The following is a 27,665-nucleotide window of genomic DNA, read 5'->3' on the forward strand; positions in this document are numbered from 1 at the left end:
GGTGAGTTTTCACATGCTAGCTTTTGGCCTCTCGCCTCAGAGACCGGGCCGAGGGGGGCGAACATCACAGGACGTCCCAGAGGACATTCCCTCCGCTCTCCCCCTTGGACCAAAAATCTCTCAGTATCCACGCCCGTCTGCTTCTATAACTGCGGTGATGCAATCGAGCAGGAAATCTAATATCTCAGTATTAGATACAGCAAACGAGTTTCTTTTTTGTTTTTTTGTTTTTTAACTGTCACCGTTTTCCAAATCAGAGGAAAACGGAACCTACTGTAAAACTACTTAACTGCGAACAGACAGAGAAAAACAGGACATTATGAAACAGGTGCTGAGCCCACCCACGTGAGCAGTCAGCACCCCCCAAACCCTCCGTGCGTGCAGTACAGAGGTCCCAATAGTAAACCGTTTTCCGTGTAACACGCTCTCTTTAAATCATTTGAACGCGACTGACCTAATCTGAAATCACACAAATTGCTTATATGCTGAAAAGAGTTTCAGGGGGCAAGGCTGAACAACAAAGATCATATTCTAAGAGGATGTGGAGACCGGGGCTGATAAAACAAGGGACCTAACTACCAACCCCCCCCCAACCCCCCGCCCCCCCACCCCCAGGGCCACCGCCATCATTCAGCTTCTCCACAGAAGGCCCCACTGGGAGGAGAGTTGTGTGTGAGAAATACGTTGTGAAAACCTAAGGGATCTAAGGGTTTGACCAACCATTTCTGGCTCAAGGGGGGGATTTTGACTTCTGAGAGACCCCCCAAAAATAGCACCGCTGCAACTTCCTCGCCGACAGCCACAAAAAAGTATGTGCACCATGAACCTTAAAGAGAGAGCCGCGCACTTAAATGTTCTTTCTTTAAAAAAATATCCGCGTTCCTCTTCACTTCTTCAAGGTCCTGTAGAATGTGATAGAGCGAGACTTCTCTGCACCTTATTACATGCATCCCATAAGACGATATTCATACTCTCTGCACCAGAGGAAGTCAAATAAAATCAGTTATCAAGGCACGTGGTTTCCGCGGGTTCCGTTTCCTGATACACAGTCTGACGTCATGCTGGACTGTGGGCTTTGTGTGTTAGTGCTGAACACAAGTTGGATATAATTTGGCAAGACCGCTCTTACTGTGAGAAACTGTGCTCCGAATCGGTTTTTTTTTTTTTTTGTTTTTTTTAAAGCAACTATGGTGCTCCATTTTGCTGCATACCATTCCAGCCCTTCTTCCCGAAAGCCAAACAGGAAGCGGGCGATCCATCTTTCCAAAAAAACTGCAAGCAGTACGCACAGACAGAGAAAAAGACAACTCGGTAAAAAAAAAAAAAAAAAAAAAAAAATACACGTTTTTTCTGGACAAGGTGCTTTTGACAAAAAAGGACATTTTGAGGGGGGTGGGGGGGACAAAAAGAATCATGTCCAGCATGAAGGAAGAGAAACCTGTGATGGAAGGCTTGATAAAAGACTGTCAGGGGGATATGATCTTGAAATGAATGATCTTTTTTTCCCTACAACTACAGTTACACAGTCATTACTATAGTAATGAATATTTCCTATTTTTAATGAGTAAAACAGACGCATTCGCCTTCGTTCCTTTTAGTTTTTAACCAGGTTAAAGGAGTCCTGTCTCACAGATGCCGGTACGTTATGTACATTGCCTGCAGCTAAGTAGAAGCAGAGGACTCTGGCGCAACACGGCCAGTCTCTCTTAGCATTTAATGCCTCAAACCGAGGGCCAGATATCCAGAAAGCAGGCAGAATGAGCTGCAAAGCTGACACAGCAGAACTGACTGACTTTGGGCTGTCCCTGTAGTGCACTGTGGTTCAGAAACAGCGGGCCCTCTCCGTGTGTGTGTGTGTGTGTGTGTGTGTGTGTGCGTGCGCGTGCATGTGTGTGTGTGTGTGTGTGTGTGTGTGCGCGTGCATGTGTGCGTCTGTGTGTGTGTGTGTGTGTGTGTGTGTGTGCGGGCCTACTGATGGTGGTCCCTGTGTGGAAGGCTGCAAGTTGCCCTTAGTCAGCACTTCAGAGGGTTTGAAAGCGAGTCTGCCCCCAACCCTCCCATGTAATCAGCGGGAGCTACGAAAAAAAATCAGCTGCATGCTAACGAGTTCAAAAAAACAGGTAAGACATGCCGTACAATGTCGATCAATCTGACCAAGCCGGTGTCAGCTTTACTTCCTGGAACTGGCAGGAAGCAGGAAGTAGCAGGGCCCTGTAGCCAACAGTGTGTATTACTGTGCCTGACCCCGCCTCCTCCTGCTCCCCGAAGCCCGGCTTTAAGAGAGCGGCCTGTGCTGCGCCTCGACGACTCCAAACCAGACCCTCGGCTGTTTCCACGTCCTGTCTGTCCACCGGCACAGCTCTTAGCACAGAGCCAGCGCCTGGCGCAGGTCCGAAAACAGCCACGGCCCAGGGACACAAAAAGAAAAAAAAAAAAAAAAAAAGCACACAAATGTTAAGAATTTATAAATGCCCCATTTGCTCTCCTACAAGTACTCAACATCGTCTCAATGTTTAATAAAAAAAAAATTTTTTAAAAACACTTTAAAATTTCTGAAACCAATTGGAGCCTCATAGTTGCTTTATCCAAGAGTGGGTACAGAAAAAACCGGATGAATAACACCCAAACTGTACAACACAGGACAAAAAAAAACACTGAAAATAAGTGTAAGTGTATGTCTGTATTATTATTACTGGAGCCCAAGCAGTGAAGAGGAGCATGCTGGGAGTTAGGCAGGCAGAAGCTATGGGAGACGGAGCGCAGGTCGCCAATGGCGATCCGCTCTTAAAACGAGCTGGACGCAGAAGAACCGTGTGCTTGCCAGAGAGCGTATACGGTATATATGCTTATATGTACTCCTTGTGATGCAAGTAATAACTAAAATGATAAGAGATTATAACGTATTTGTCTAGTTTGTACCCTCCCCACCCGAGCCCAACCCGCCCTCCCCGCAAAAAATTCCCCACAGCTCCACATAACACCCCGCTCTCGTCCACCCGTCCCCCCCGACCCACCCCACCCCCCCCGAAAATGCCCGTACAGAGCAGTCTGCAGGTGATGAACAGGTATGCACACTTGTGAGTTTTTGCTTTGCTTCGTAGTCCTCCTGACCGCCAGCAGATCGACCGAGCGACCCCCCCCCCCCCCCCCCCCCCGTCTCTATTTGATCTTGAGGGGCTCCCTCTCCAGCCAGCGCACGCGCACTTTCTGCTTGTAGTGATACTCTTTGAGGAAGTCCTGCAGGGCGGAGGGCAGGGGCAGCCCGCCGATGCCGTCGTAGGTGGTGCGGCGGCAGATGGCGGCCCGCGCCAGGTGCTGCAGGCTGAAGGGGAAGGTGCGGTGCAGCGGCGCGGTCAGCAGCGGCTCGAAGAACATGCAGGAGCTGGGGTCCTTGTAGTGCTCGAGCAGGCCGGTGACCGTGGACGCGTGGAACACGCAGGGGTCGTGCGCGTCGAAGCTGAAGTTGTGGTTCCACTGCTCGATGCGCGCGTGCAGCGAGCGGTTGTAGCGCCGGAAGCTGACGGAGAAGAGGTAGTCCTCCTGGGCGGAGTCGCGCAGCAGGAAGGTGCCCTCGGGCTTGCCCTCCAGCAGCGCCTCCGCCTCGTAGCGGTCCATCACGCCCCAGTAGCAGGGCAGCCCGCTGATCTGCAGCAGGTCGGGCACCAGGCAGTGGATGTAGTCGATCTGCGTGTGCACCTTCCAGGGGCCCTGCCGGGCGGCGTGGCCGTCGCCGGACGTGTGCCGCTGCTTGGGCCGCCGCGACTGCAGGCACAGCGTGGTGGAGTCCTCCTCCGAGTCGCAGTCTGCAGGGAGCGGGGCCGCCGCCGCCACCGCCGCCGCCAGGGCCACCGCCCCCCCCGCCGCGCCCCCCCCCGCCGCCCAGCCCGCCCCCGGCCCCGCCCTTCCCCTCCCCGGACCCCTCGCCCATCCCGGGGGCCATCTTTGGTCCCAGTTTGTACAGGGAGGTGACCTGCGCCGTGGCCTCGAAGGAGTGGATCTGGGCGTTGGGCGGCGGGTCCACGCCCTCCTCGATGCTGAGCCGCCGCCGCTCGCGGAGCCGCTCCTCCTCGTCCTCGGGCGAGGGCCGGGCGGGGTCGAAGGCGTCCAGCAGCGTGCCGGAGGACTGCGGGCTGACCGGCGCCGTGTGCTGCTTGATCAGGTGCCACTTGTGCGCCAGGTCCGAGCCGGGCGGGAAGGGGCAGGTCTCCAGCATCAGCTCCGTCAGGTGGATCTTGCGCTTGGAGGCGAAGAGCGCCTTGGAGGGGCGGGGCCGGGGCCGCAGCGGCAGGCACAGCCCCACCGTGTCGTGGATGCGCTGGCGCAGCGAGCGCCCGGCGCAAGGCTCCGCCTCGTGGGCGGGGCCGGGCCCGTAGCGCCGCTCCCTGCGGGGCAGCCCCCCGCGCGTGCGCCCCAGCCGCTTGTCCGTCTCCAGTGAGCTCTGCGTCTTGGTGGAGCACGAGTGCTTCTTCTTGCCCCCCCAGGGCGCGTGGCGGGAGTACGAGTCGCGGCGGGCCAGGGGGGCCGCCCCGGGCCCCCGCGCGTCCTCGCTGTCCTTGTCGATCGTGATCTCCACGATCTGCGGGATGTCCGTCACGCAGTTGTGGCCCCGCCTCCCCAGGGCCTGCGGGGGGGCGTCGGCCACCAGGGGGAGGGGCGAGAGGCTGCGGGCGGGGCTGGTGGCCCTGGAGCCCAGGGGCTCGCCCAGGCGGATGCCCCGGGCGGGGTCCACCACGCAGCGCACGTCGGGCACCTCCATGGCGCCCTCGCCACGCCCGCCGCCCTCCGAGTGGAACAGGGTCTGACACCGGCTCTTCAGCGTGCTCCACATCCTGCCAACTCTCTCCATCTACCAGGGCCCGAGACCTGGGGAGACAGAGAGAGAGAGAGAGAGAGAGAACGTCACGAGTGAGAAAGGGGCCCAGGGCCAGTCTGATGGGAATGAGGGTACTATGATGTCACACTATGATGTCACACTGGCAGCAGATGTCATTGATGGCCTGCTGATTATTTATTCATTTATTTATTTTAAACTTCCTGCCCTTGTTCCTGTTGCAGCTGGCTTATTTTCCGCCTATTTATTTATATTTAAGTAATACCACCCCATTGGATATACGCAAGCTACAAAAACTTCAATGCGCAATAACTTGTTCCAAATAAAGTGAATGTCAATAACAAAACAGCTAACAAGAAACTAATCCTCATCTTCCTCGTAAATGCATCAAGAAATCCCACAAATTAACATGAACTCCAAGCGGTGGCAAGCCAATGCTGCAGCCAATTCCTGACCAGTGACCACAGACTAGCTCAAGGGGGCAAGACTTTAAATTCCAGAATGAATATCAAGGTCAATCAGAAACGATTTAACGATACTTAAAAATGCCTTCTCATTCATATCAGCATAGCCAATTAACTTCAGGCACAATAGAGGGAAATGTGAGGAACACCCCAGGTACCCCGTGGCCTTGGCTTCTGGAGAGTCAGCTCAGGTTATCAGCAACGCAAATAAAAAAAACCCCATTCCAGGTCCTGGGAAAAAAAAGAGGCTGACAAAATGATATTCATGAATAGGGAATCAGTTATGACAACATGCATTTTTCATTTCTTTGATGATTTATGAGCCAATATCCTGTGTTAATGAGACCGTGTGTGTGTGTGTGTGTGTGTGTGTGTGTGTGTACTGGGTCTGCTAGCGCATGTGTATAAATTCCTGGACTCTTCCTTTCTTTGCATGCATGTGGTGTGCATGTGTGACTGTTTACATGTGCATGTGTGTGTGTGTGTGCGTGTGTGAGTCTGTGCATGAGAGAATGTGTGCTTGTGTGAGTTTGAATGTTTGTACGTGCGTGTGTGTGAGTGAGAGTGTGCGCTTGCGTAATGCGAGTTTTGGTGTGTGTGTGTACGTATGTATGTAACACGTTTGTGTGTGCGTGCGAAAGTGTGTGTGCGCATGTGTAAGAGTGCGTAAGTGTGCGCGTGTGTATGAGAGTTTGTGCGTGTGAGAATGTCCATGTGCGTACAGGACCGAGAGTGTGAGAGTATGTGCATGTGTATGTGTGTGTGTGTGTGTGTGCGCGAGTGTATGAGAGTTTGTACGTGTGAGAATGAGCATGTGCGTACAGGACCGAGAGTGTGAGAGTATGTGCATGTGTATGTGTGTGTGTGTGAGTGTGCGCGAGTGTATGAGAGTTTGTACGTGTGAGAATGAGCATGTGCGTACAGGACCGAGAGTGTGAGAGTATGTGCATGTGTATGTGTGTGTGTGTAAGTGTGCGCGTGTGTATGAGAGTTTGTACGTGTGAGAATGAGCATGTGCGTACAGGACCGAGAGTGTGAGAGTATGTGCATGTGTATGTGTGTGTGTGTGAACGGGAGCGAGTGTCTGAGTGTGTATGCACGTGTGCGTGAGAGTGTACGTGTGTGTGTGTGAGAGAGTGCGTTTGTACGGGAGAGAGTGTGTGTGCGTATGTGCGTGTGTGTGAGTGTGTATGTGCGTGTGTGTGTGTGTACAGGAGCGAGTGTGTGTGAGTGTGTATGTGTGCGCATCTCCTCCGTTTGTCAGTGGTAATTGGGGGAGGGGGCAGAGGGCCTGCAGGAGCAGAGAGGGTGATGTGTATCCAGGCAGACTGGCAGGGACGCAGGGCCGGGGCTAAAACTGGACCCATGGATGAGCTCCCAGCTGAGCTCCTGGTATGCACTGGAACACAGTGCCAGCACTGAGCCTGATCCAGCACTCTTCCCATTCCCAGCCTCTTTACTAGGAAGCCAAGCAGGCGGGGACACACACTTCTATTCTCTCTGACTGAAACCATACCTGTGTGTGTGTGTGTGTGTGCGTATCTGTGTGTGAGTCTGTGTGTGAGTCAGTGTGTGTGTGTGTGTGTGACTGTGTGTGTGTGTATGTGTGTGTGTGTGTGTAGGTGTGTGGGCGCGTATGTGTGTGTGTGTGGGCGCGCGTGTGTGTGTGAGTGTTTGTATTAAACCTGATAGAGAAGTCACAGATCTAAGATTTATTTTTTTGCCCTGCCATAAAGAAATCCCTGCAGGAATTCCACTGACCAGGCAGTCAATTTCTGACAGTTCAGTTAAATTCTGGCTTTAAAATAGAACAAAAAAAAAGTAACTGGGGACCTACAATTCAGATAGCAGGTATCCTGGAAGGAATCAGAGGGTCATCTAGTTCCCAGACCAAAAACAAATAGAGAAATGTTTGCAGTGGATCAAGCTCTGTTGGCAGACACACAGCCAGCTATACTGTCCAAAGCCATGGTGGGAACTCAGAGCTGCACGTTTACTATGGTAAAACAAACTAGAAATTTACATGCCAACATCAGGTCATAAGACACAGCTTTGTCTGCTAGCTAAAGTCAGGCATCCAGCAACAGCAATATCGCCTAGCAAGGCAGTCTGTCGGGCAAAGAAAAGTATTCCTCCCCAACTGCGGGCTTGCAAAGCTAGTTATGCGGAACGTGCCAAAATGAGCAACTTCAGGCCTTAGGTGACGAGTGCAAAGCTTCTGGGAACTTTTATTCACCGGGGAGCACAGCCCTTTTTGTGCTCCCATTCCTTGAAAAAGGATTTGTAAATAAAATGCAGTCGTGTCTCTGGAACTCTAATGCAATGCACATGAGAGCAACCGACCTGGGTTCCAGGATGTGGACCGGAGAGGCATTCTGAAACTACAATTCTGAGAGGAGGCCTGACACACAGGACCAGAGACAATCTTTACTGGCTGAGCTTGGTTCCTCGACAACTTCACAGCTGGTAGTTATTCCCGAAAAAAGCGAGTCCTCCCCGGTCCCACCGTAGAGGGTCTGAGGGGGGTAAGCCACGAGAGGAAGCCTGCGGGGGCCACAGGGAGGCCGGGCTGACGCCTCCACACCCTGTGATTTTCATGCAGCATTAGTCATCCGGCCGCGCTCTCTGAGAAAATAAATACCTCAGCGTTTGCGTCGACGCTGGCTGCCTGGGAGCAGTGTGCTGTGTTACAGGATGAGTGTGCTACAGGATGAGTGTGTTACAGGACGTGTGTGTTACAGGACGAGTGTGTTACAGAACGAGTGTGTTACAGGATGAGTGTGTTACAGAACGAGTGTGCTACAGGATGAGTGTGTTACAGGACGAGTGTGTTACAGGATGAGTGTGCTACAGGACGAGTGTGTTACAGGATGAGTGTGCTACAGGATGAGTGTGTTACAGGACAAGTGTGTTACAGGACGAGTGCGCTACAGGACGTGTGTGTTACAGGACAAGTGTGTTACAGAACGTGTGTGTTACAGGATGAGTGTGTTACAGGACGAGTGTGTTACAGGATGAGTGTGTTACAGGACGAGTGTGTTACAGGACGAGTGTGTTACAGGACGAGTGTGTTACAGGACGTGTGTGTTACAGGACGTGTGTGTTACAGAACGTGTGTGTTACAGGATGAGTGTGCTACAGGATGAGTGTGCTACAGGATGAGTGTGCTACAGGACAAGTGTGTTACAGGACGAGTGTGTTACAGGACGAGTGTGTTACAGGACGTGTGTGTTACAGGACGTGTGTGTTACAGAACGAGTGTGCTACAGGATGAGAGCGTTACAGGCTTACCATAGGCAGTCTTAAAAAAAACTTTTAATTTCTGCATGTGAATTCTTTCCTCTCATGCTTGTTTGCCTTCATTTAGCATTTCCCGGTGTTGCTGCTATGGTTGTTGTCATAATCCAGTCTCGTGTGAAATATTGCGACTGTCATGTTTACGCTCAAAGTCTTTTTCTTTTTCAAAAAAACCCCCCAAAAAAAACCTTCACCGATTGCCAACTAGGTCACCAAATTAGAAAGGGCAGTAAAATCCACAGCTTTATGGGATAAGCAAATCACATAATGGTGCCATCGGGAACCAGGGGCACGGAGGACGTGCCATCCAAACCGTGCCATTAAAATAACAACCCAAGGAGCCGGGCCTCGCCCTGCTCATTCCACACCCAGATCACTTAGAGCCGCGCGGAAAAGGTGTTCCTCCTCAGGGCTGCCGGGTAGTCAGGCCGGGAACAGCGGGCGTCTGTTCTTAAAGAGGGCAGGGAACTGAGCGACAACGCGCCGAGCGGACTCCCAGGGACGAAATGTCCGCCACCGCGGGGAGCGGTACGTGTGCGGTCAGTAGCCGCGGTAACGTGGAAAGCGGTACGCGCGCGGTCAGTAGCCGCGGTAAAGTAGGGAACAGTATGCACGCGGTCAGTAGCCGCGGTAACGCGGGGAGTAGTACGCACACGGTCAGTAGCCGCGGTAACGCGGGGAACAGTATGTGCGCGGTCAGAAGCCGTGGTAACGCGGCCCACTGCAGCCTCATCGCGGATGCCAGAGTCGCTGAGAGCACTAGCAGCAATTACTCGAGCGACTTTAACTCCAGAAAACGCGGTAGGTCTCTACAGCAAAATGGCACGCGGCTGCAGCTTTTAATTTGTTGCATAAAAATGAGAATTAAAAAAAGATGTACTCCATGTTGAAATGACTCAAAGCCAGGGATGGGGGGGGTGTGTGAAAGATCCCTGCTGTTCAGAACAGGAAGTGCCTGCTCCTTATTAGGCTGAGGCAGGAAATGGCAAAACTGGACTACGCCAGCAGCAGGGCGGGTCCTCGCTGGAGGACTGTGGGGGGGGCGGGGGGCTCTAGACAGGGATAGGGTGGGAGGGGCTTTAGGACGCATTATTATCTTGATCGCTTATTCACCCCACTCATTTTCTCTATTGTTGTGTGCAAACTCGTGAATCTATTTAGTGGAAGGGATGTAGCCATCTCAATGAACCCTAACAAATGCATCTCCTTCAGGCATCTTGGGGGGCTGAACTAGCAGGAAAACACCCCAAGGAAACCAGCACACCCCCCACACCTTATTTTATTTATTTTTACTTTTATTATTTCAAAATTAATTTTATTTTCAATGTAGATGTAATGTGCACAGTAGACTGCACTAGAATAAGCTCAACTTCTGGGAATAGTCACAAGGCAGAGCTAGTTTGAATACTGTTACAAAACAGCCTATGCTTTCAACAGCAGAGTAGAAACTGTGAAGAAAATTATGAAGCAGTACTAAGCACGCACATCATTCGCACAATCGCGGTTACGTTGCTATAGAAACGAAAGCCCTCACCTTGCCCTGTGCTGAGTAATGAGTGACATCACTCAGCACATCCATATAGAGTTACTGCCTCCCGGGCCAAAGGCCTGGAACCCTGAGTGCAGACGGGCACAGTGTTCCATTCCAGCATGCGTGTGTGTGTGTGTGTGTGTGCGTGTCCGTGCACGCACCCAAGTGAGACTGGGACTCCAATCCCAGGCTTAGGTGACCACCAGCTCAAAAAATATAGGAAAGTCACAGGCATGTGGGTGCGCACACACACTCTCTCACACAATTACACACACACACACACACACACACACACACACACACACACACTTTCCTCGCACACACTCGGCAGCCTCCATACCTCATGTGAAACCCCAGTGTAATCCTGGGCGAATCCCCTGTCTGGCACTGACCCTGCTTCATGAAATCAGTATAAAGGTTAGAGAGCCGGACCAGGCCTCTCAGCTGGTTCATCAATGATCCATTTTCATATAGTTTAACTACTGCTCTCCAAAGAACAGCAAAACTATGGAAACTGCCCTCCTGCCTCAGCAATATTCCCTAAATGAGTCCTAAAGCCTGAGCCAGCACAACTCCCACAGCTTCCATCCCTTCGCCCACCGATCTCACAGGTCCAGTCAAACCCCGCTAGTTTCTGCTCCAAGACACCTCTGCAAGACCCCCATCACACTGCTAAGACATTAGCTCTGCTGAGGGGAAGACAGAGCCCTGAAACGCACGGGCCCACGTACGCACACAGGGTCCAGCGCCATTGTTCTAGAGAAACCCGCAACTGTTCCTCCCATTCTCTCCAAGTGGCGGCACCACTTCCTCTCCAAACAGGAAGCGCCCTTCCGCAATCTCCCACCCCTTGCGGCGGATGGCAGAAAGAGAAAGTACCACCTGCAGCTCCTCTGTGGTTTAACAGCCTCCCAGTAACCGTTGAGACTCGATGAGAGGAGTTCCTGACATGATCCACATCACTGCCCTCAGCCACACACCCACCTGATAGAGGACACGTTCTTACAAAACCAGCTGCTCTACCCCATTCACCTAGTTATATAAACCTGTTTAAGACACGTACTTAATCTCTTAAAGATGCCTCGGGTATGTTAAAAGGACAATGCTGGGATATCTATTATTATTATTATTATTATTATTACGAACAGTAAGACAAATGAAATAAAACATTTGTTTTAAGGAACCATTTTTAAAAGACCCACTGAAAGAAAGAAATATTGTAAAAGAAGCAAATAAATAAAGGAAAATCTGTAACTCATCAGAATCGATAACCACAACACCACTCCTAGCCTATTCCCCCACTCCGTGCTTACACACATCACCTTATGGGCTCTACAGCCCCATTTTAGCATTTGTTCCTGCAAAGTGATGTGTGCTAACTGGAAGAATCACTTGGGAGTACATCTCCTAATTGGGATGCATCAAATGAGCTCCTAAATTTTTCAACCTAGGGGAGAGAGGCACAGGGTGAGAAAGAGAGAGAGAGGAATTAAAGGCTGTCAGCTACAAGGACTGCAAAATGACAGATGGACTGAGACAGTGGCCAAACTAACCGCAGTACTTCAACCACGCCTTTCATTATTTGTAATTAACTTAAAGCATCGCAAAACACTCTCAAGAAAAAGAACTAAATGAACCAGCACATGTGGGGGTGAGGGGTGGGGGGCTGCCATCGTCGAGTGCAAGAACATCCAGGGCAGTTCTTCCACTGGAATTTTAAAGCACACTCCGGCTGCTAGCTCATAAGGCAGCACTCGCAGGTCCCCATGGCATTCTGGAGGAACAGCCCAAATATAGCTTAGACTCCAGCGCCGTTAAACAGGGACACGCGAGCGACTCCAAGTCTTATTAAACCCACGCAATCGCGTCCAAGGACTCACTCCCATGTTTGGCCAACGGCTTTGGGCAAAGCAGCAGCGGATCAATGGAGTGGTGCAGCGATCCCGGGCGAGAGGTTAAACCGGCAGTTTATTTATAGCGCAACAATTGTCCACATCGGCGAGTTGGACGGATTTTCCTGCGCGCACGTGCGCTGGCTCCATGCTTCAGAACGGTCTGTCCAGAGCAGGGTACTGACGCTGGCGCCCAACGGACAGGACAACTGCGTTTACCCTACAGCGCCCTTTTCCACCAAACAGAACGGACGTATGAAAGTACGGTTACGGCTTTATTAATATCATTTAAACCACCAAATCCTCCAGCACCCCACCCCCCCCCCCCCTCCAGCAATGTGGCAGACATATCCACAGCACATTGGCCGTATTTCATCACAGGAGGGCTAACCACACATCGCCGCCGCCGCCGCCATTTTCTCATTTTCCTCCCCGTGTCTTCAATTTTAAAAAAGCTCGAGCTCAACAAAAGAGAGAGGGAGGGGTATCCTTTCCTCAGTTCTACTCCCTGCGGCCCCCGGGGGGGTGAATGGGGGGAGTTTCTCTCTCTGTGCAGGGCCTACCGCTACGCCGGATCGGCAGATAAGGAGCACACACAAAGAAAGGGCAGCGGTGGCAGCGACCTCATCGGCTGGAGCACTGGAAACAGCACGTAGAGCCACAGAGCACGCGGTGCTGGGAGGGGGGAAGACACCGGCGGGGGCGGGGGCTGGGGGGCTGGGGGCGGCCGCGGTACCGCTAAGGACAGAGCCAAACACTGAAAACATTTCAATAAAAGGAAGGAAAGCTAGGCCCTCTCAAAAAAAAATTAATTAAAAACTTTTTTAAAAGAATACTTTGCCCGATGGCTGTTTTGGAAATATCAGACCAGCGCAGACTCTCTGCCCCTTCAGTACCCTCCCCTGTACTTTGGCGGGGGGGTCTGGCGCTGCGTGCAGACCAGCCACGCCGCGGCCTACCTGACCCGTGCCCGGTCGAGCGTCCCTCACGATGCCTGCCAGAATTTCATCACCTCTCAGCACTGACCGGCGTCTCTGCTGCTGGGTCATTTCATAAGCACAGCCCAACCCAACCCCCCAAAAACACGGAAGCAAATAATCATGCTCTGAGAAGGACAGCCGTTTATCTGCGACCGCTGCGCGATCACAGACGTTTCCCCACAGCGATAAGAAGCGCTCGTTCATTGGTGAAATGATCTTACGCCATTACAGGGAAAATCCACAGCGACAAAACTCAAACCGATTATATTTTTTGGCAGCTGATTAAATCAATCGGCCTGATTGATTGTTGCAGCCCTACATTAAATGCTCTTTGGAACTGAAGTGAAACCCCGCCTTCAAAACAAGTAACCTATCAAAGGCTGGCATTCGGTCAAATACATTAATGTAAACCCTGGCCTGTTAAAAACCCCGCCCCCTGGGGCTCCGAACAGCCAATGAGACTCGGGCCTGAGGGCCTGAATGCCCACAGTGGACTGTGCCGTGATGCGGTCCACAGCCTGTTTACATTCTCTCTTCTGTGAATAAGAAAAAGAACTGTAACTTAATCACAAGTTTCCAGCTGAATGTCTGTCTGTGATGACTTACGGTCTTTGAGAAAGAGGAAAACCCGCACGCGGGCGGGCACAGGGGGGCGGGGAGGCGTACCACGCCAGGATGGCATCTGCACCGTGTCACAACTACTTTAAAGAAGTAATAGTCACAAGAATATAAATAATGTGTGGTCTGTCTTTTCGCTTCTCGTGTGTTGTACTGCACTGCACGCCAAGTCGTTAGCTAAACACCATAGAAAAACTATGCTAACGATAAACACAACCGTCATTTACTTGTCCTTATTGTTATAACCACTTAGAAACTTAAGTAGGTCACAGGAGCAAAAATATTTTGTGGAGCAGAACAAACCAACAGGCAAAAAAAAAAAAAACATAAAACAAACGAGACTAAGTCACAACAGACAATTGGAGTACGCTGAAATAGGACTTCCACCCGTCACTTGTGATCATACTTTCCATGGAGCTTGACGATACCCAAGACAAAAGCAAACATGTGCTCTAGAGACAGCCACATTTAAATAAAGGTGGACTCTGGAGTTTCACAACGAAAGACAGGGCATAAATGAGCCTTTATGGAGTCAGCCCATGTGTGTGTGTGTGTGTGTGTGTGTGTGTGTCAGCTCTAACGTGTGGGCAGATGGGTTAGTCTACTTAAAGACCCGCAGCTGGTGTGTCAATGCAGAGGACCACCGGTCATGCATTTCGCAGCACAGAGCAGCAACCTGCCAGCACAGATTAGATTACATTTTACTGACACCATACTCTAACACAGTGGTTCTGCAACTCCTGGGGGTTGCCAAACCATGCTCGTTTCTGTCACGGCCAATATCTTGATCAAGTTAGGCCGCTGCAAGTGCGTTTGAATTCTAACTTCATTCTGTACATTCACTTCACCGACAAAATGGAGGTTTGGCTCATTGCTGTTTGCACGGTTGAACTCTTTTGGTTCTTTTTTTTTTTTTTTTTTTACAATTTCGTTTTAGTGACCATGGGGCCACACTTTCAGCAACCAGGGCCCCATTAATTTCACCTGCCGGTCTAAAATCAAATCGAAGCGTCTTTCAAAGGAATCATTTGCCACAGAGCACATGACAGAAAATTAAAGCATCCATCTTCAGATCAACTGATTCAAAGTCCAGGGACATGAATGTGGAACATCTACGCCTCAGGACCTACAAAAGCACGTAGTAACGTGACCTCAAGAGGGCAAATCACCAGCAGATATTAAGTGTCTAATTAAGGACAATTAACAGCCCATTACTATTTAGAGGCTGCAATTACAAACAAAAACCAGCATATGCATGGGTCCCCTGGAACGGAGTCTGAAAGCCCATGCTCCAACAGCACACAACATTACAACTGTCCCCTTGTTACCTTTTCAACCCAAATGCAAGCACAACCAGCTGCTTATCTTCAAAGGCATCAAGTATCATTCTACAATGAATGAGATTATAAGATGATATGCATAATACATTATATAGCACCTTTAATAATCTCAAACCATTGAACGTATAGGGGTGGAGCTCACCACATCCTCCTTCCGCCAGATTGCTCCAGTACACATGAGGGGGGAGAGAATTATTAAGCCAATTACGCAGCGGAACAATCGGAGCTGCAGACTGAGGAATGCCAGTGCTCTCTGGGGGGCTGGGGGTCAGGGCATGGCCGTGCCCCGTGGAAGGCTGCGAAATCTCACACTTCCTAACCCCCTGGCCTGCGCCTTTGGCATTGTGTTCAATCCTTTCAGCATTAGTCTAGGAGGGGGGGGGGGAGGGGGGGAGCGAGGGAGACAGTCCGAGACAGACAGACAGACAGACCACAAGGCCCAAGCATCCGAGCTGGAATTGATGGAAGCCAGTTTTCATGACAATTAACCTGCATTGCCATTTAGCGCGGCATAAAATATGAACGTATAATAACCCCGGCAATGACATAACCACCCAATAGTCCTAAAGGCGTCACAAAAGCACCGACCACAGCTGCACACATCACAAATACATACACGGCATCCTCATGCGTTGCGGTTCAGGAGCTCCAACCGGAAGTCAGAAACATCACACCAGCACGCCTTGCAAACCGGAGGGCGAAGGTAACTCCGGTTCCGCGGCACCGTTGGCCTGGGTGTGGACAGACGGGCCCTTCGACCCGCTCTCACAGAAAGCGGCTGCGGGTTCGCACCCAGCCCAGCAGCGCACAGCCGCACGTTCACAGCGCCGCTTCGCTTTGAGGGGCTTGCGCTTTATTTCTGCGGCACGCTTCCCAGCCACACCTGAAAGCGAACGTCTGAAGGTATCTGCAGAGATACGATCAGCCCCGCTAGCTGCTCGGCTGCGATCAGCAGAGGGGTCAAACGCAGGTCAGCGCCGGCTCCCTCTGCCCGCGAGCCCGCGTGCAGCCCAAACCCGCGAGCGGAGCGCACTTTACGAGACGGTCCGTTCAAATTCCCCATCAGGAGGGCAGCGAAGCGAAAATAATCATGTGGTGGTGCAAGAGGGACGGAGTGGTAAAGGGGGTAGAACAATACTCAAGGCGTGGGGGGGTGGGGGGGGGGGGCGGGGGGGTGAAGTCCAATTTCTCAGATCATCCCCTCACTTGTGAAAACCACAGCCACACCTAAACCGTCGGAGAGACAGAGTGTTAACCACAGAGGTGTTAGTCAGGTCTCTGCCTTCTCAACTGCTGAACACAACACAACCTAATCATGGCCTAAAGCAAGGAGCCAAACACGTAGCCCTGAATAACCTAAAATAGTATTAGTAGTATAGCTAAATTTATAAATTTTTCCATATATAGAGCAAAAGAGAGTTTATAGTGGTGGGGGATTCAACTGACAGTCGTAAAAATTTAGTTCATGCCCTCATTTCTCATTATAAAACATTTTTCTCCTGTCCAAGTTGAGGGAGTGATATGAACTGAGAAGCACACAGACTAGGTGTTCAGTTTTTAGACATTTAAAGATTAGTAAAGTACTACATCTCATTAAGAATCCCATACATTTTTTAAAGAGGAACTCAAGTTGTGATTTTGGGTCTTTTTTTCAAAGAAAAAAATGTGAAAAATGTGATTGGGGCAGCTGGCGATATTAAACAGGGGTGTATCTTGGCAGTAACTCGCGCACTTTTCCTTCCTCGCTCTCATTCAGGAGATTAAAAAGGCGGTGGTAGCAGGGACAGTGGAAAAAAATGTGACCGGTTAGGTCATCAACAGGAGACCAGTGTAGCTCGTAAGCACTGCAGGCAGCTAATGTTAGACTGCTGCTCGCACTCAAATTCAGAATCATCAACTATAACGCATTGCTCTTCATCCTCATCTCCACCGACTCAGTTTGTATGGGTTTCCCACTGAACCTCACACTCTTCATTCCAAACTTTGCTGCAGCAGAGACTAGTAAGGCCTACCCGACCGAGCACTGCCATGAGTCCCGCAGGTGTTGTAGCAACTTTGTCAAACTAGTTTCTGTGCAGCTAGCTAGCATTAACATTCCTCTGAACAGACTGTGTTGTATAGCCATAAACACAGTAATATTTCCAGTGTTCATTCAAATCTTAACGGATATAACATTTGGTCCCACATTCCAGAGTTGGACCAAACGTAATCTTCTAAGAGTTTAATTAACACTGTTAAGAGTTTGAATTGACACTGGACATTTTACTGCGCACAAAAGACAATGGACAGACTATCAGCCAACTGAATCAACTGGCTACAGTGAAATGGAGCTGGCTAGCATCAGCCATATTAACGGTAGCTACAGCAGATAATGCTGCTTTTACGCATTGCCGCAAATTTGACAACTACCTACCTACAGTACATTGCATCAGTGATAAAGCTAAACCAGCAGGAGGTCCAATGGACCGCAAGTGGAGTGGAATTACTCAGACTCCAAGCGTAAGCAGGAAGCTAATGTTAGCGGCCTCGTTCTGAGATGGGTTAAACCAGTGCTCAGCTGACAGCCTGAACATTACAATGGTGGCGACCGCAAGCTAGACCGACAGCAGCGCACTCTAAGCGACGTAATGCTGTTGAGGCATACAATTACGTACATTTTCAACCGATGCAGCTGTGATTCATTATATGACTGAAAGGGGTCCTTCTGCACGTGGCCTAGTTATACGTCAACCAAGCTGGTCAGCTAACCAACAGTCAGCGCTAAAACCGTAAGAAACTTACATACAGTCGTTGGGGCATGCTCCCCCGTGCATCGTCACACACGACTAATCCCGCGTAAATGGTACCCTCGATAGCCCGACGCCGCCAAACCCCAGTATTTAGTTAACCACGGCCCTCTCCGCAGAAGAGGTAGCAGTAATAGCAGGTAGGGTTTTTTTCACTCAAGATCGTATTTTAGCTCAATTACAAACAGAAATCATTTTAACTGTCTCCTAGATTTACTGCAGGGGTGTTACCATTCCCAACCAAAGCAAAGCCATACCCCATGCCTTGGTATCTTCACAAATCACTGTATTCCATAACAGTGGTGTGGAATTCCTGCCTTTAAGCCCAAATTTAGAATACTTTCATGTAAAGGGGATTTTAAGACTAACGATGATATACAGCCAGCACTATAACCAATCCATGAACATGTTTCATCCATGTCACCAGAAAAACTATTTGGTTCCCGATTAAATATTAGATATAGTCTACAATAATTAGATCATTTATTTTTTCTTCTTACATGACAATATTTAAGCATGCTTTTAAAACGGAATGAACAGACTAAAACATTTTTGTTTATTCATTTCTTTCTCCTTAAAGGGGTGGCCTACTTCTCTCATGACAAATGTTCATGCATACAGCAGATGTGAACATCCCCTTTAATGAGCCACTGGAATTTAGTCATTTTTAAGTTTGAAAGTGTTCCTCATCATCTAACAGGAGAATTTATTCAATATGTTCAGAGATGTATTTTCAGTAATGCAAGATGAAAATGTAACTGGAATTAAATGGTTGTTATATGAACATATTGCCTTCCACTGCTACCAAAGGGCAATCCTGAAATTCCATCTGTTATTCCACATTAGTAGAAAAGCAGAAGCCTGAACCTTGGCAGGACATTAAGATGAGCTTTCACCTTTCAGGCTTGGCCATTTCCTCCTGGCATATGAGCGAACATATGGACCGTCTCCTAAGATTTGCTTTTTCCCCTGCAGAGGAGGAACAGGGGAGGTTAAGAAACTCAGCTGTAACCAAAATTCTGAGGCTTTCGCTTTTCTGGTTCAACAGCTGGCTCCTTTTTTGTGTGAAATACTTTCAAAGCAAACAGAAGTTTTTTTCCCCCCTTTCTAAATTAACCTCAGTAGAAAGGAAAACTTTCAACTAAATTCCGCTAGGAAACGGTTCATGGGAACATGTGACAAGAAGAATAACAGACAATTTTGTGACGGTGACGTAAACAGATCTTTTACTGCCCGAATTATCCACGAGCGAAGGAGACATTGCCAACTCACAAGAACCCAACTCTCTACCTCCTGCCCTGAAACAGTCTCTACAGATGAAGCATTCCAGCACAGCTGCTGTACTCGGGTTTGCAAACGAATGGGTCACCGGGTAAGCCCTGCAGCTCGTCCAAGCCTAAAGCTAATGTGTGACAAAGATCACATTTCAGTATTTACGGTGTGGCTACAGTGCCGCCCCAGTACAGACCATGGGTATGAAGGACCCAATGTTTCAGCGGGGAGAGGCTAAATTAATTTAAGCCCTGCATAGCTGCAGAGGAAATGGTGACCAGTTCAAATTAAATTGATCGTTATATCTCGTGCTTTTACAGACTAATTTCACCACAACCATTTGATGATTGTTTTGACATCCTCCATTTTGTCTGAACCTCAGGCCCAAAGAGGACAATGAAGAAGTCCAAAATATCAGCAAAAAATACGAATAATAGGCAAGAAGGACATCAACATCCTAGGCCTAGACTGGAGGGTTAAACACTCACTTGCACAGATTGGGTTTGGTTAATTAGAGCAACACTGCACATGTCTGGCTATCCTGGATGTGAACCCAGACAACCAAAAAGCTACATGTCAACTGATTCTAAACAATCTGTAAAAATGTCTTCATAGGAGCAAGGTTAAGATGGAGATTATCTTTATATTGAAACAAAGTCTTAGAGGCCACCGACTTCTTTGAATGGGCAAAGTGACGCAAATAAAAGAGCCAGCATTCACTGTAGAAGGGCCCATCCAAGTGCAACCACACAGAACATGACATATGGCACTTTCCACATACAAGTATCACAGCAACAAGTTACCTGAGAAATATGGAGGAAAAAAAAACATAATCACACTGTCACCAGGCAATGAAGCAATTTGGCTTGCCATTATTTTTAATTATGATCAGAACTCAGGAAGAGAGCTACCATTCTACGGACACACAGCTCAAGAAAATAATGAGAAGGACAACGCTGATTTAATTGTGAGAGGGAAGTCCATGTTTTAACTGGGCTGATCGAAATATCACAGAGGAGTGACTTTAGATGGTACTTAGAACAGTTTTAGGTAAGCCCAGGGACCAAAATAACAGCTCAGTGGCATAAAAAATGACTTTTCAGTTGAATCAAGATTAGGCCATATGACCTTCCATCCACATAATCGCTCTGCTGGTGAGCCTCTTCCATGAAACAGGGGGGTCCTTTCGACTGCAGAGGAGATGCGTTTTAAGAAGAATTTCGGGAATGCCAGAAAGAAGCCTTTCTGTCAGCCTCATTTAGCAAAACAATACTGCTTGTACAAACTCCCATGCAGAGCGTAAAAAACTGAACAAAATGCAACAGTGACTCCCAATGGTAAAGGAGTGTGGGCAGTACGGAAGCCTGGCAGGACACTGCAGACCAGTATCTTCTACCCAACTGGATACTCAACAGAGCTCAGGGCTGAAAGCACTTTTAAACATGCCATGTGGCACCCAAGTAGCCCCCACCCAACTAGTGTACCAGTTACATACACTGACATTATAGAATAGTTACGTGCAATAACATTTGCTGAACAATATGCATTGGTTAGTGCCGATTTTTGGGCACAAGACCACACTCAGTTCATAAGGAGGTTTTTATAAGTTTTTAAACATGCCACATTAAATACTAATACATACCTTGTCAACAAATGAGAAACACTCCGATTTCAACTCTGGCTGCGCTAAATTTCATTTGAAATAACTAAACTAAAAATTGCATTTAAAACCAATATCCATATGTACCGGCAGAGTGTGAATGAATACTTGAATCTCAAAACGTACAAAGTGTATCCCCCTGTTCATCACTAAAAAATAGCATAGGCATCTTGAACAATCTTAATTTTTATTAGAAAACCAAAATCCTCCTGTTCCTGAAATGTAGGCTTGTAATTAATTTTCATTCTGCCTCAGTGCCCTCTAAAGTACATACTACTCTTTCAAGGAAAAAACACTTCTGGGCTATATCCTTAATGGTCACTGCATGTACTCATTTGCTAGTGGAATGGAAAGCATTTCTAATTTGCGGGGTGCATCTAAAGAGGAACTCGATTCAAAACATAGTGCAATCCATTTAAAAAATAGGCTATATCCTCTTTAAAAAAAAACTTTTTTTAATTAAACAGGTACATATAACTTATTCCAAAATAAGTCTGTTTATTTCAACAAAAAAGTACAAAGTTTATTAAGTATCAAATTGTGAAAGGTAGCATAAAACTGATCACATGAGACAAAGGTGGTGTTTCAAAGTAAAAAATAAATGATATTCAACATCATTAACCTTCACACCCCTCAATGTTAGGTATGTAGCTCGGACCACAGAGAACAAATCAAGACCAGCAGCAAACATGGACCATTTCTAGTGGAAATTCCCAGATGATCAGTACAATGTAGGGTGCAATGCAAAAAATTACCTACCACTCCCAAAATAACTTTTAAAAAATGGGCACAAAGTTTAGAGGGGAAATGTCAATCGGGGGTGTATTCCAATTCACTATTTCCTCCGTCCTTGCGTCCTTTCCTTCCATCCTCCGATGGGTGGAGCAAGGAGCAAGGAAAGGATGCAAATAAAGAAAGCAAGGAGGAAAAAAAAAATACGACTGGAATGCACCCCTGGACTAGGCAGACACTTGAGTTTGGCGAGGACTTCCCTGATCGGCAGCGCTGCACTCACAGTCTGTAGGCCGCTGACCTCACCGCCTGCACCATTCTCCAGAACACAATAGGAACGTCCTCCAGGAGAAGAACGCAAGGACCAATCAACACAGAAGATGGTGTCGCATTGACAGGGAAAATGGCATGGGCCATCCTAAACCCAAAAGATTGCTCATTTCACAACTAGAGCACAATGACCATAAATCCTCTCAGAAGCTAAACTAAGGGTCAACCCCTGCGTACCATGCCCTCAAACCTTAATTAAATTCAATTAGGATGTTCAAGGTGAGATGAGGAAACAATCATTTCATAGCATCCAGGACTTGATTTGCTCAGTAACATCTTTGTTTCAGTATCTTTCTTCAACAAGGATCTTGGGCTACTCCCAGAAAGAAATTACCAAATCTGTAGTCAAGTCTGTGATCATTGTCATCATGCAACATCCGAACTCGATGAACTGGGGCGCTGAACTTGACACGCTTCCAGGTCAGTTGTGGTTGTGCTCATCAGGAATGCCACAAATTACCATAACAATTGTGAAAGAATGAGCACAAGCTGTTTGTCTAATGGGGAATTGTCTACAAGTAAATTTTAGTAAGCACTCAAAGTTTTAAAAAACGTTAATCTATTTAGGGACATAACCACAACATTGTGCAGTTATTTCTAATTATATTAAAACCTTGTATTGAGTGTGCAGGGTAATGCTCGTCATTTTCAGAATAAGGGACAGTACACAAAAAGGTCTGGACCATGGTGGGGAAAGCTCCAACTACAAATTTGAATGAGCAAGAAACCAAACACAAGCGTGTGCTATGGCGAGACCATATTATGCTCAAATGGCACGTGCTCCTATTCATCTTTTATCCAATCCACTATCTCCAGTAACCTGGTAGGTTTTTTTTTCACACTTATCCCAGGGACTCCTCCAAGAGGGCCATTCAGGAAATAAAAAAAACCTCTTTCGACTGGAATTTATAATCTCTGGTGCTGAGAATGGGACAATTCGCCATGCAGATGCACCACTTAAATAAAACCGGACATGCACGTTATAGCAGATTTTGAAGGTTCCACGTGCATTTTAACCCCAAAAAGATGTTTAGCGAATCTGAAGCCAGGCATATAAAACTAAACCCAGAGAAAAGGTTTTCACTACAGAGGGTTACAGGGCAAGCACTTAAGAAGCTGCTGTACAAATACTCATTATGTCCAATGAAATGGCATCTGGGAAAACCTCCCCCACCCCCACCCCTCCCCCAAAGAAGGAACCCAGGGTGCCATCTTCAACAGACCAAATGGTTAGCGTGGCACCACGCTGCCAGTGTGGCACGAGGCTGGGTTAGTTCATCGCCCCCCCGCTGACTTTGTTTCAGCGACTGCAGGGCAGTGCCGAGCCGTGCCCTCATTACGGACGGCTCCTTTCTGATTAGGCATCAAAGGAACTCCGGGCACATTCCAAAAACGCTTCCCCAAATAATCAAGCAGATGTGGCGCTCGTATGAAAAGATCCACTCGCATACACACCTCAGTGCACACGTCTGTACACATGCAACATTTTCATACATTTACATACTGTAGCACATACACGTCGTACACATTCATATTTCCTATAAATAATAACTGTTTTTATATATAGGCGAGAGAGCCGACGCACATCTCTGTCACATTCACTCACATACACTACATATAAAGGCACTTAAAATCCACTGTCATACGGCAGTGCATACGGCTCATGGCTGCAACGTCCTCTGTTCAGGACGGGGTGCACCAGTGGGAGGATGACCAGAAATGCGTCTGGCCAGCCAGTACTCTGTACTGTAATCCACCGGCTGAGATGAGCAGTTAGTCTGCATGAGGTCTGTGCAACAGGAGGTTGCAGGTACTCAACCCTTCAGAGGAGTCACTACCACGTGATGAGGGAGGGGATATGGCTGTTACAGGTAAGGGATACCCTCCCACCACAGACAGTGCTGTGGTCAGTAAAGTGCCGCCCCACCAGTCTCCTGGCCATTACAGGCATCGCCATGGTCAGCGTTCCCTCCGGACTGTGGGGAAGCCGCATGGCATCGCTTTCGCCAAAAACACGTGACTCATCCTGATAAGTTGAACAGCTACAGCTTTTTAATAACGCAACTCCTCGACCTGACACATTTACCACTGGGTGGTTACTGACGTTCGAAAGCAGGTCTGAACACTTGCAAGAGCCAACTGTACTCGCCAACTCTGCAAATTCTGAGTGGTTTTGGGTCCTTTGGTGATGTGGTAGCTTTAAAATGAAACCCCCACGTTCAAGATCTGACGTCTGAGAGCACCGCAAATAAATACGAGGAGCACGAACAGGAAATCTCTCTCGGGGTGCTTTCTAAGACTGCTAAATATCAGTAAAGTAAGACAATGGAACGACGGTAAAAAATTGAAGCCTTGAGTCTGATAGTGCAATTATCCCATTCCTACACAATGCAACACACCCCTTCCCTGGGGACGGTAATGATCTCAGACGTAGCTTGAAAATGAACAAGACCAGGGGAGGAAGTTTTGTCTCTGCCCTGCCGGGAGTAAATGAGATATTTGCAGTGTCTCTCTCTCAGAGAGATGGGCGGTGTGGCACCAGGTTTTGATTCCCTCGCAGACACAGGCGGCATAACGTTACTCCATTAAAGCTGTCGGACTCTTTGGCATGCAAAACCCCCACAATGACGCCGGTTCCCAGAATTACCATGCAGGTTTTTTCTTATTCGAAAACCACTTGCCTCCACTCCAGAGGCGAGGGCACCAGAGCAGCCTCCCGTTCACTTTTGTCACTCATACCTGGCCCAAAAACCACGCAACGCCGTAGGACGCTGGCTACAGAACAGAAATGCACATACGCGCTCATCCAAATTTACAAATGCACAGATTACGCAAGACAGAAATGTACCCGGTCCAAATTTGCTATCGGTTAGGTACAGTTGAGTTATCCAGCTACATGTCCAACTAAGCTCCGACTTTTTTTACTATATTCTGGCTAGGCCTTGCTAGCCGATTCGATATAGTCCTCTCCCTACTAAATAAATGTAGCTTCTTAAATTTAGGCAGGCAATGAACTCAGGCCTGGCTGCTGAGCATTGCCAGTAGCAAGCCACCCAACAGAATACCCCAAAAATATTACAATATTACACAGCCCTCCCCCAGCTAGCTACCACATGTAGCAAGCAAGTTAATGCAACATAGGCCATATATGCTAGCTATTTATTAACGTTACTATGACACACAACCCATCTGGCTAGCTGCATGATATCAAATCAAAACCATTCAGATGCAAAGACCCTAGCTTAGTCAACTTTGGTAGCTACCTAGCAAGCGGTTTGCTGCTTATCCACCCAAATAAATCATACAACTAATGTTGCCTTTAATGCTTGCAGATGTTGAATTTCGCTACAATAGTCTAGCCAACTGCCAAACAAGCAAAGACACAGGGTGATCGGCTTAGATTGACAGTTCTATTAGCATCAACCTAGCTAACGCTCCAAATTTAGTCTACGATAACCAAGTTAGCGGGTTACCTGACGACCACTACACCGATAGTTTGGCTAAATGGTAGTTATACAATATAGCCAACGGTGCCACAAGAATGTGCATTCTCGTAATATTTAGCAATTTAAGTTTAACACTAAATTTCAACAGAATTTCTAAAGAATCGCAGCAAATAGTCTACAGTCCTAGACCACTTAGCCAAGCCAAGGATGCCAGCAACATCCGACACAGAGAATAAGCGGCCTTTCCCAGGAGTGTATGGGATACAATTCCCAGTTAGCTAGTAGCTAACTAAAGAATATTAAGCCTGCAATAAAAAGAAAGTCGCTGGGCCACAGGAAAATTATATTAAACTGACTATATAAGTATATTGTTGCCAATTTATCAGTTTACTGGTCATACTACAAGCTCGCATAAAGCTGAAATTTTTCCGAGTTTCCAAGCGTGAGGTTATGGTTAGCGAGCAAGCTAACAAGCAAGTTGGCCAATTCGGCTCCGAAATTACGTGGAGAGAACCATGTGAAATAGCTAGGTAACGCAACCTTATTTACGGCACTAATCAAAAACAGCGACCGGCAATACATTTAGACTAAAAAGGTCTGCAACTTACCTTTTCACTCTTTTGTCTTCCTTTTTAACCGCTCTCTTTTGTCTGCAAAAAATGGCTAAAAGAACTCGAGCACATATCCCCCTGGCGATTCGCGGTGGCGAATAAAACAAGGGAAACTACAGCGATTCTTCTCATTCCTGTGGCCGGTTTTTAACACATATTATCTAGACAGCTCCGTCGTAACCGAGATGGAATTTTTTTCTGTTACTTAAGGAAAATGAATCGAGTCCCCCTTGCTCGACCACCGGTCCGCTTTCGCCGTGGTCTTTCCTTCTTCCTGACAGCCAATATGACGGTCGCCAAGCGAAGCCGAGAGAAGAATTGTGGAGGCGGAGAGCTGAAACGCAGGCGTGGATTGACTGGCAACAGGAGACTCCAATGGGAAAAGCAATGCAAGGCTGAGTTTCCGACGGGAGCTGCGGATGGGGAAAGACTTGGACCAGTAGACCTGTGTGACGGACGGGAATGATGTCCAATAGAAAAATTGAACGGTTAGTTGGCAACCACTTGGAAACGTGGAACAGTGAAAATGGGGCTTGCGTGTGGAGTTAAGAGCGCAATGCAAAGGATGATTTAAAAAAGTTTAGTGAATGCAGCAGGGGCCTAAATCGAAGACAACGTAGTACTGTACTGAAAGGTATCCGTGGGCGGGTCCTGGATACCTACTTGCACGCAGAGGAAATGATGATGTAGCCGGGCGAATTGGTCTGTTACAGCAGCTGCATTGAGCTCGCTGATGCTCGAGTGAATTACCACGATTCTGGTCTTTGTAGGCTACATACTGGATGCCTACCTTGGTCTTACCATTTTTCATTTTAAAACAAAATGTGCCAGAACTAATGGTGTAATTCGTACAACATAGGGAGTTGAGGTCCCTTACAAGAAACTGCCTTAAAAATAAGCCTTTGAGTTGTGTTTCTCGGTCATTTAAATGTGCTACAAATAGCTGCATATCTGAGTTTTGTGCTGTGCTGATTTCACATTGCAGACCGGACCACTAATTAAGGGATGTCTTCAGCCAGTGGTTATTGCACAATTGGTCATAATTCACTGCCAGAATGAATTATATAGCAGCGAAGTAAGAGATTACTCATCAACAATGTGACTTCATGTGAATATCTGTCAATTTTACCATAAAAAAGGTTATTTTAAACGATGACGGGGCATGGCGGTTATGAAAAGAATGGTCTATCATGAACATCTGAGATAGCAAAGCAATTCAAAATCAAGAAACTTTAAAACCACTTGTTGGAATAGAAATTAATAGCGTGGTGGAGAAAAAAGGATAGCAGTAGCATATGGGTTCTATTTCAAAATAAAACTGGAATGCAGTGTTATATCTCTCTCTCTCTTTATATATATATATATATGTATGCACATATATACATATGTCACTAATAAATAGTCTTCCCCATCTCCCTCTCTTTGCCTGCACATTTTTCTGTTTTTACCCCAGGTCATAGTGATACATTGCAGCCATAATCCAAGACTCAGCCCTTATGCAGAACTGGGACTAAATTACACAAAGACAGCAGAAAAGCTCAGGAACGGTAGCTGGAAGAGGGGGGTTTCAGCTGCTGTCATCAATACATCACCTGCTCAGCAGTCAGACAGGATTATTCAGTGCGATTGACTCACCATATCTCATTTTATCACACCGTATCTCATTCAGTCTCAATCGCGCCATCCTGTTTGTTACACAGCCCCATCTGTAAAGGCACCCTGGGCATTCTGTGGAAAAGAACACCAGCTCCTCACCTCGTCATCATCTTTGAAGTTGTAATTAAATATACTTTATCTCAGAAACTGAGCTCAGTTGAACATACTAATTTTTGCCCTCACAGGAGCTATGTTATCCTATTAGAGTGCTTGGCTCAT

At 47.8% G+C, this 27,665-nt stretch overlaps 1 protein-coding gene across 1 annotated transcript; it reads right to left on the minus strand.

The window, feature by feature from the left end:
- Positions 1-3,007: 3,007 nt before the first annotated feature.
- On the minus strand, positions 3,008-27,083 carry LOC118218220 (suppressor of cytokine signaling 5-like). The gene is given in 3 exon segments (XM_035400744.1): positions 3,008-3,880; positions 3,882-4,863; positions 25,788-27,083. Coding segments are annotated over 2 exon segments (1,686 nt in total). The 5' UTR covers positions 4,847-4,863; positions 25,788-27,083; the 3' UTR covers positions 3,008-3,159.
- Between the last annotated feature and the right edge of the window lie 582 nt (positions 27,084-27,665).

This window comes from Anguilla anguilla, chromosome 18, assembly GCF_013347855.1.
Source record: "Anguilla anguilla isolate fAngAng1 chromosome 18, fAngAng1.pri, whole genome shotgun sequence".
NCBI classification, from domain to species: Eukaryota; Metazoa; Chordata; class Actinopteri; order Anguilliformes; family Anguillidae; genus Anguilla; species Anguilla anguilla.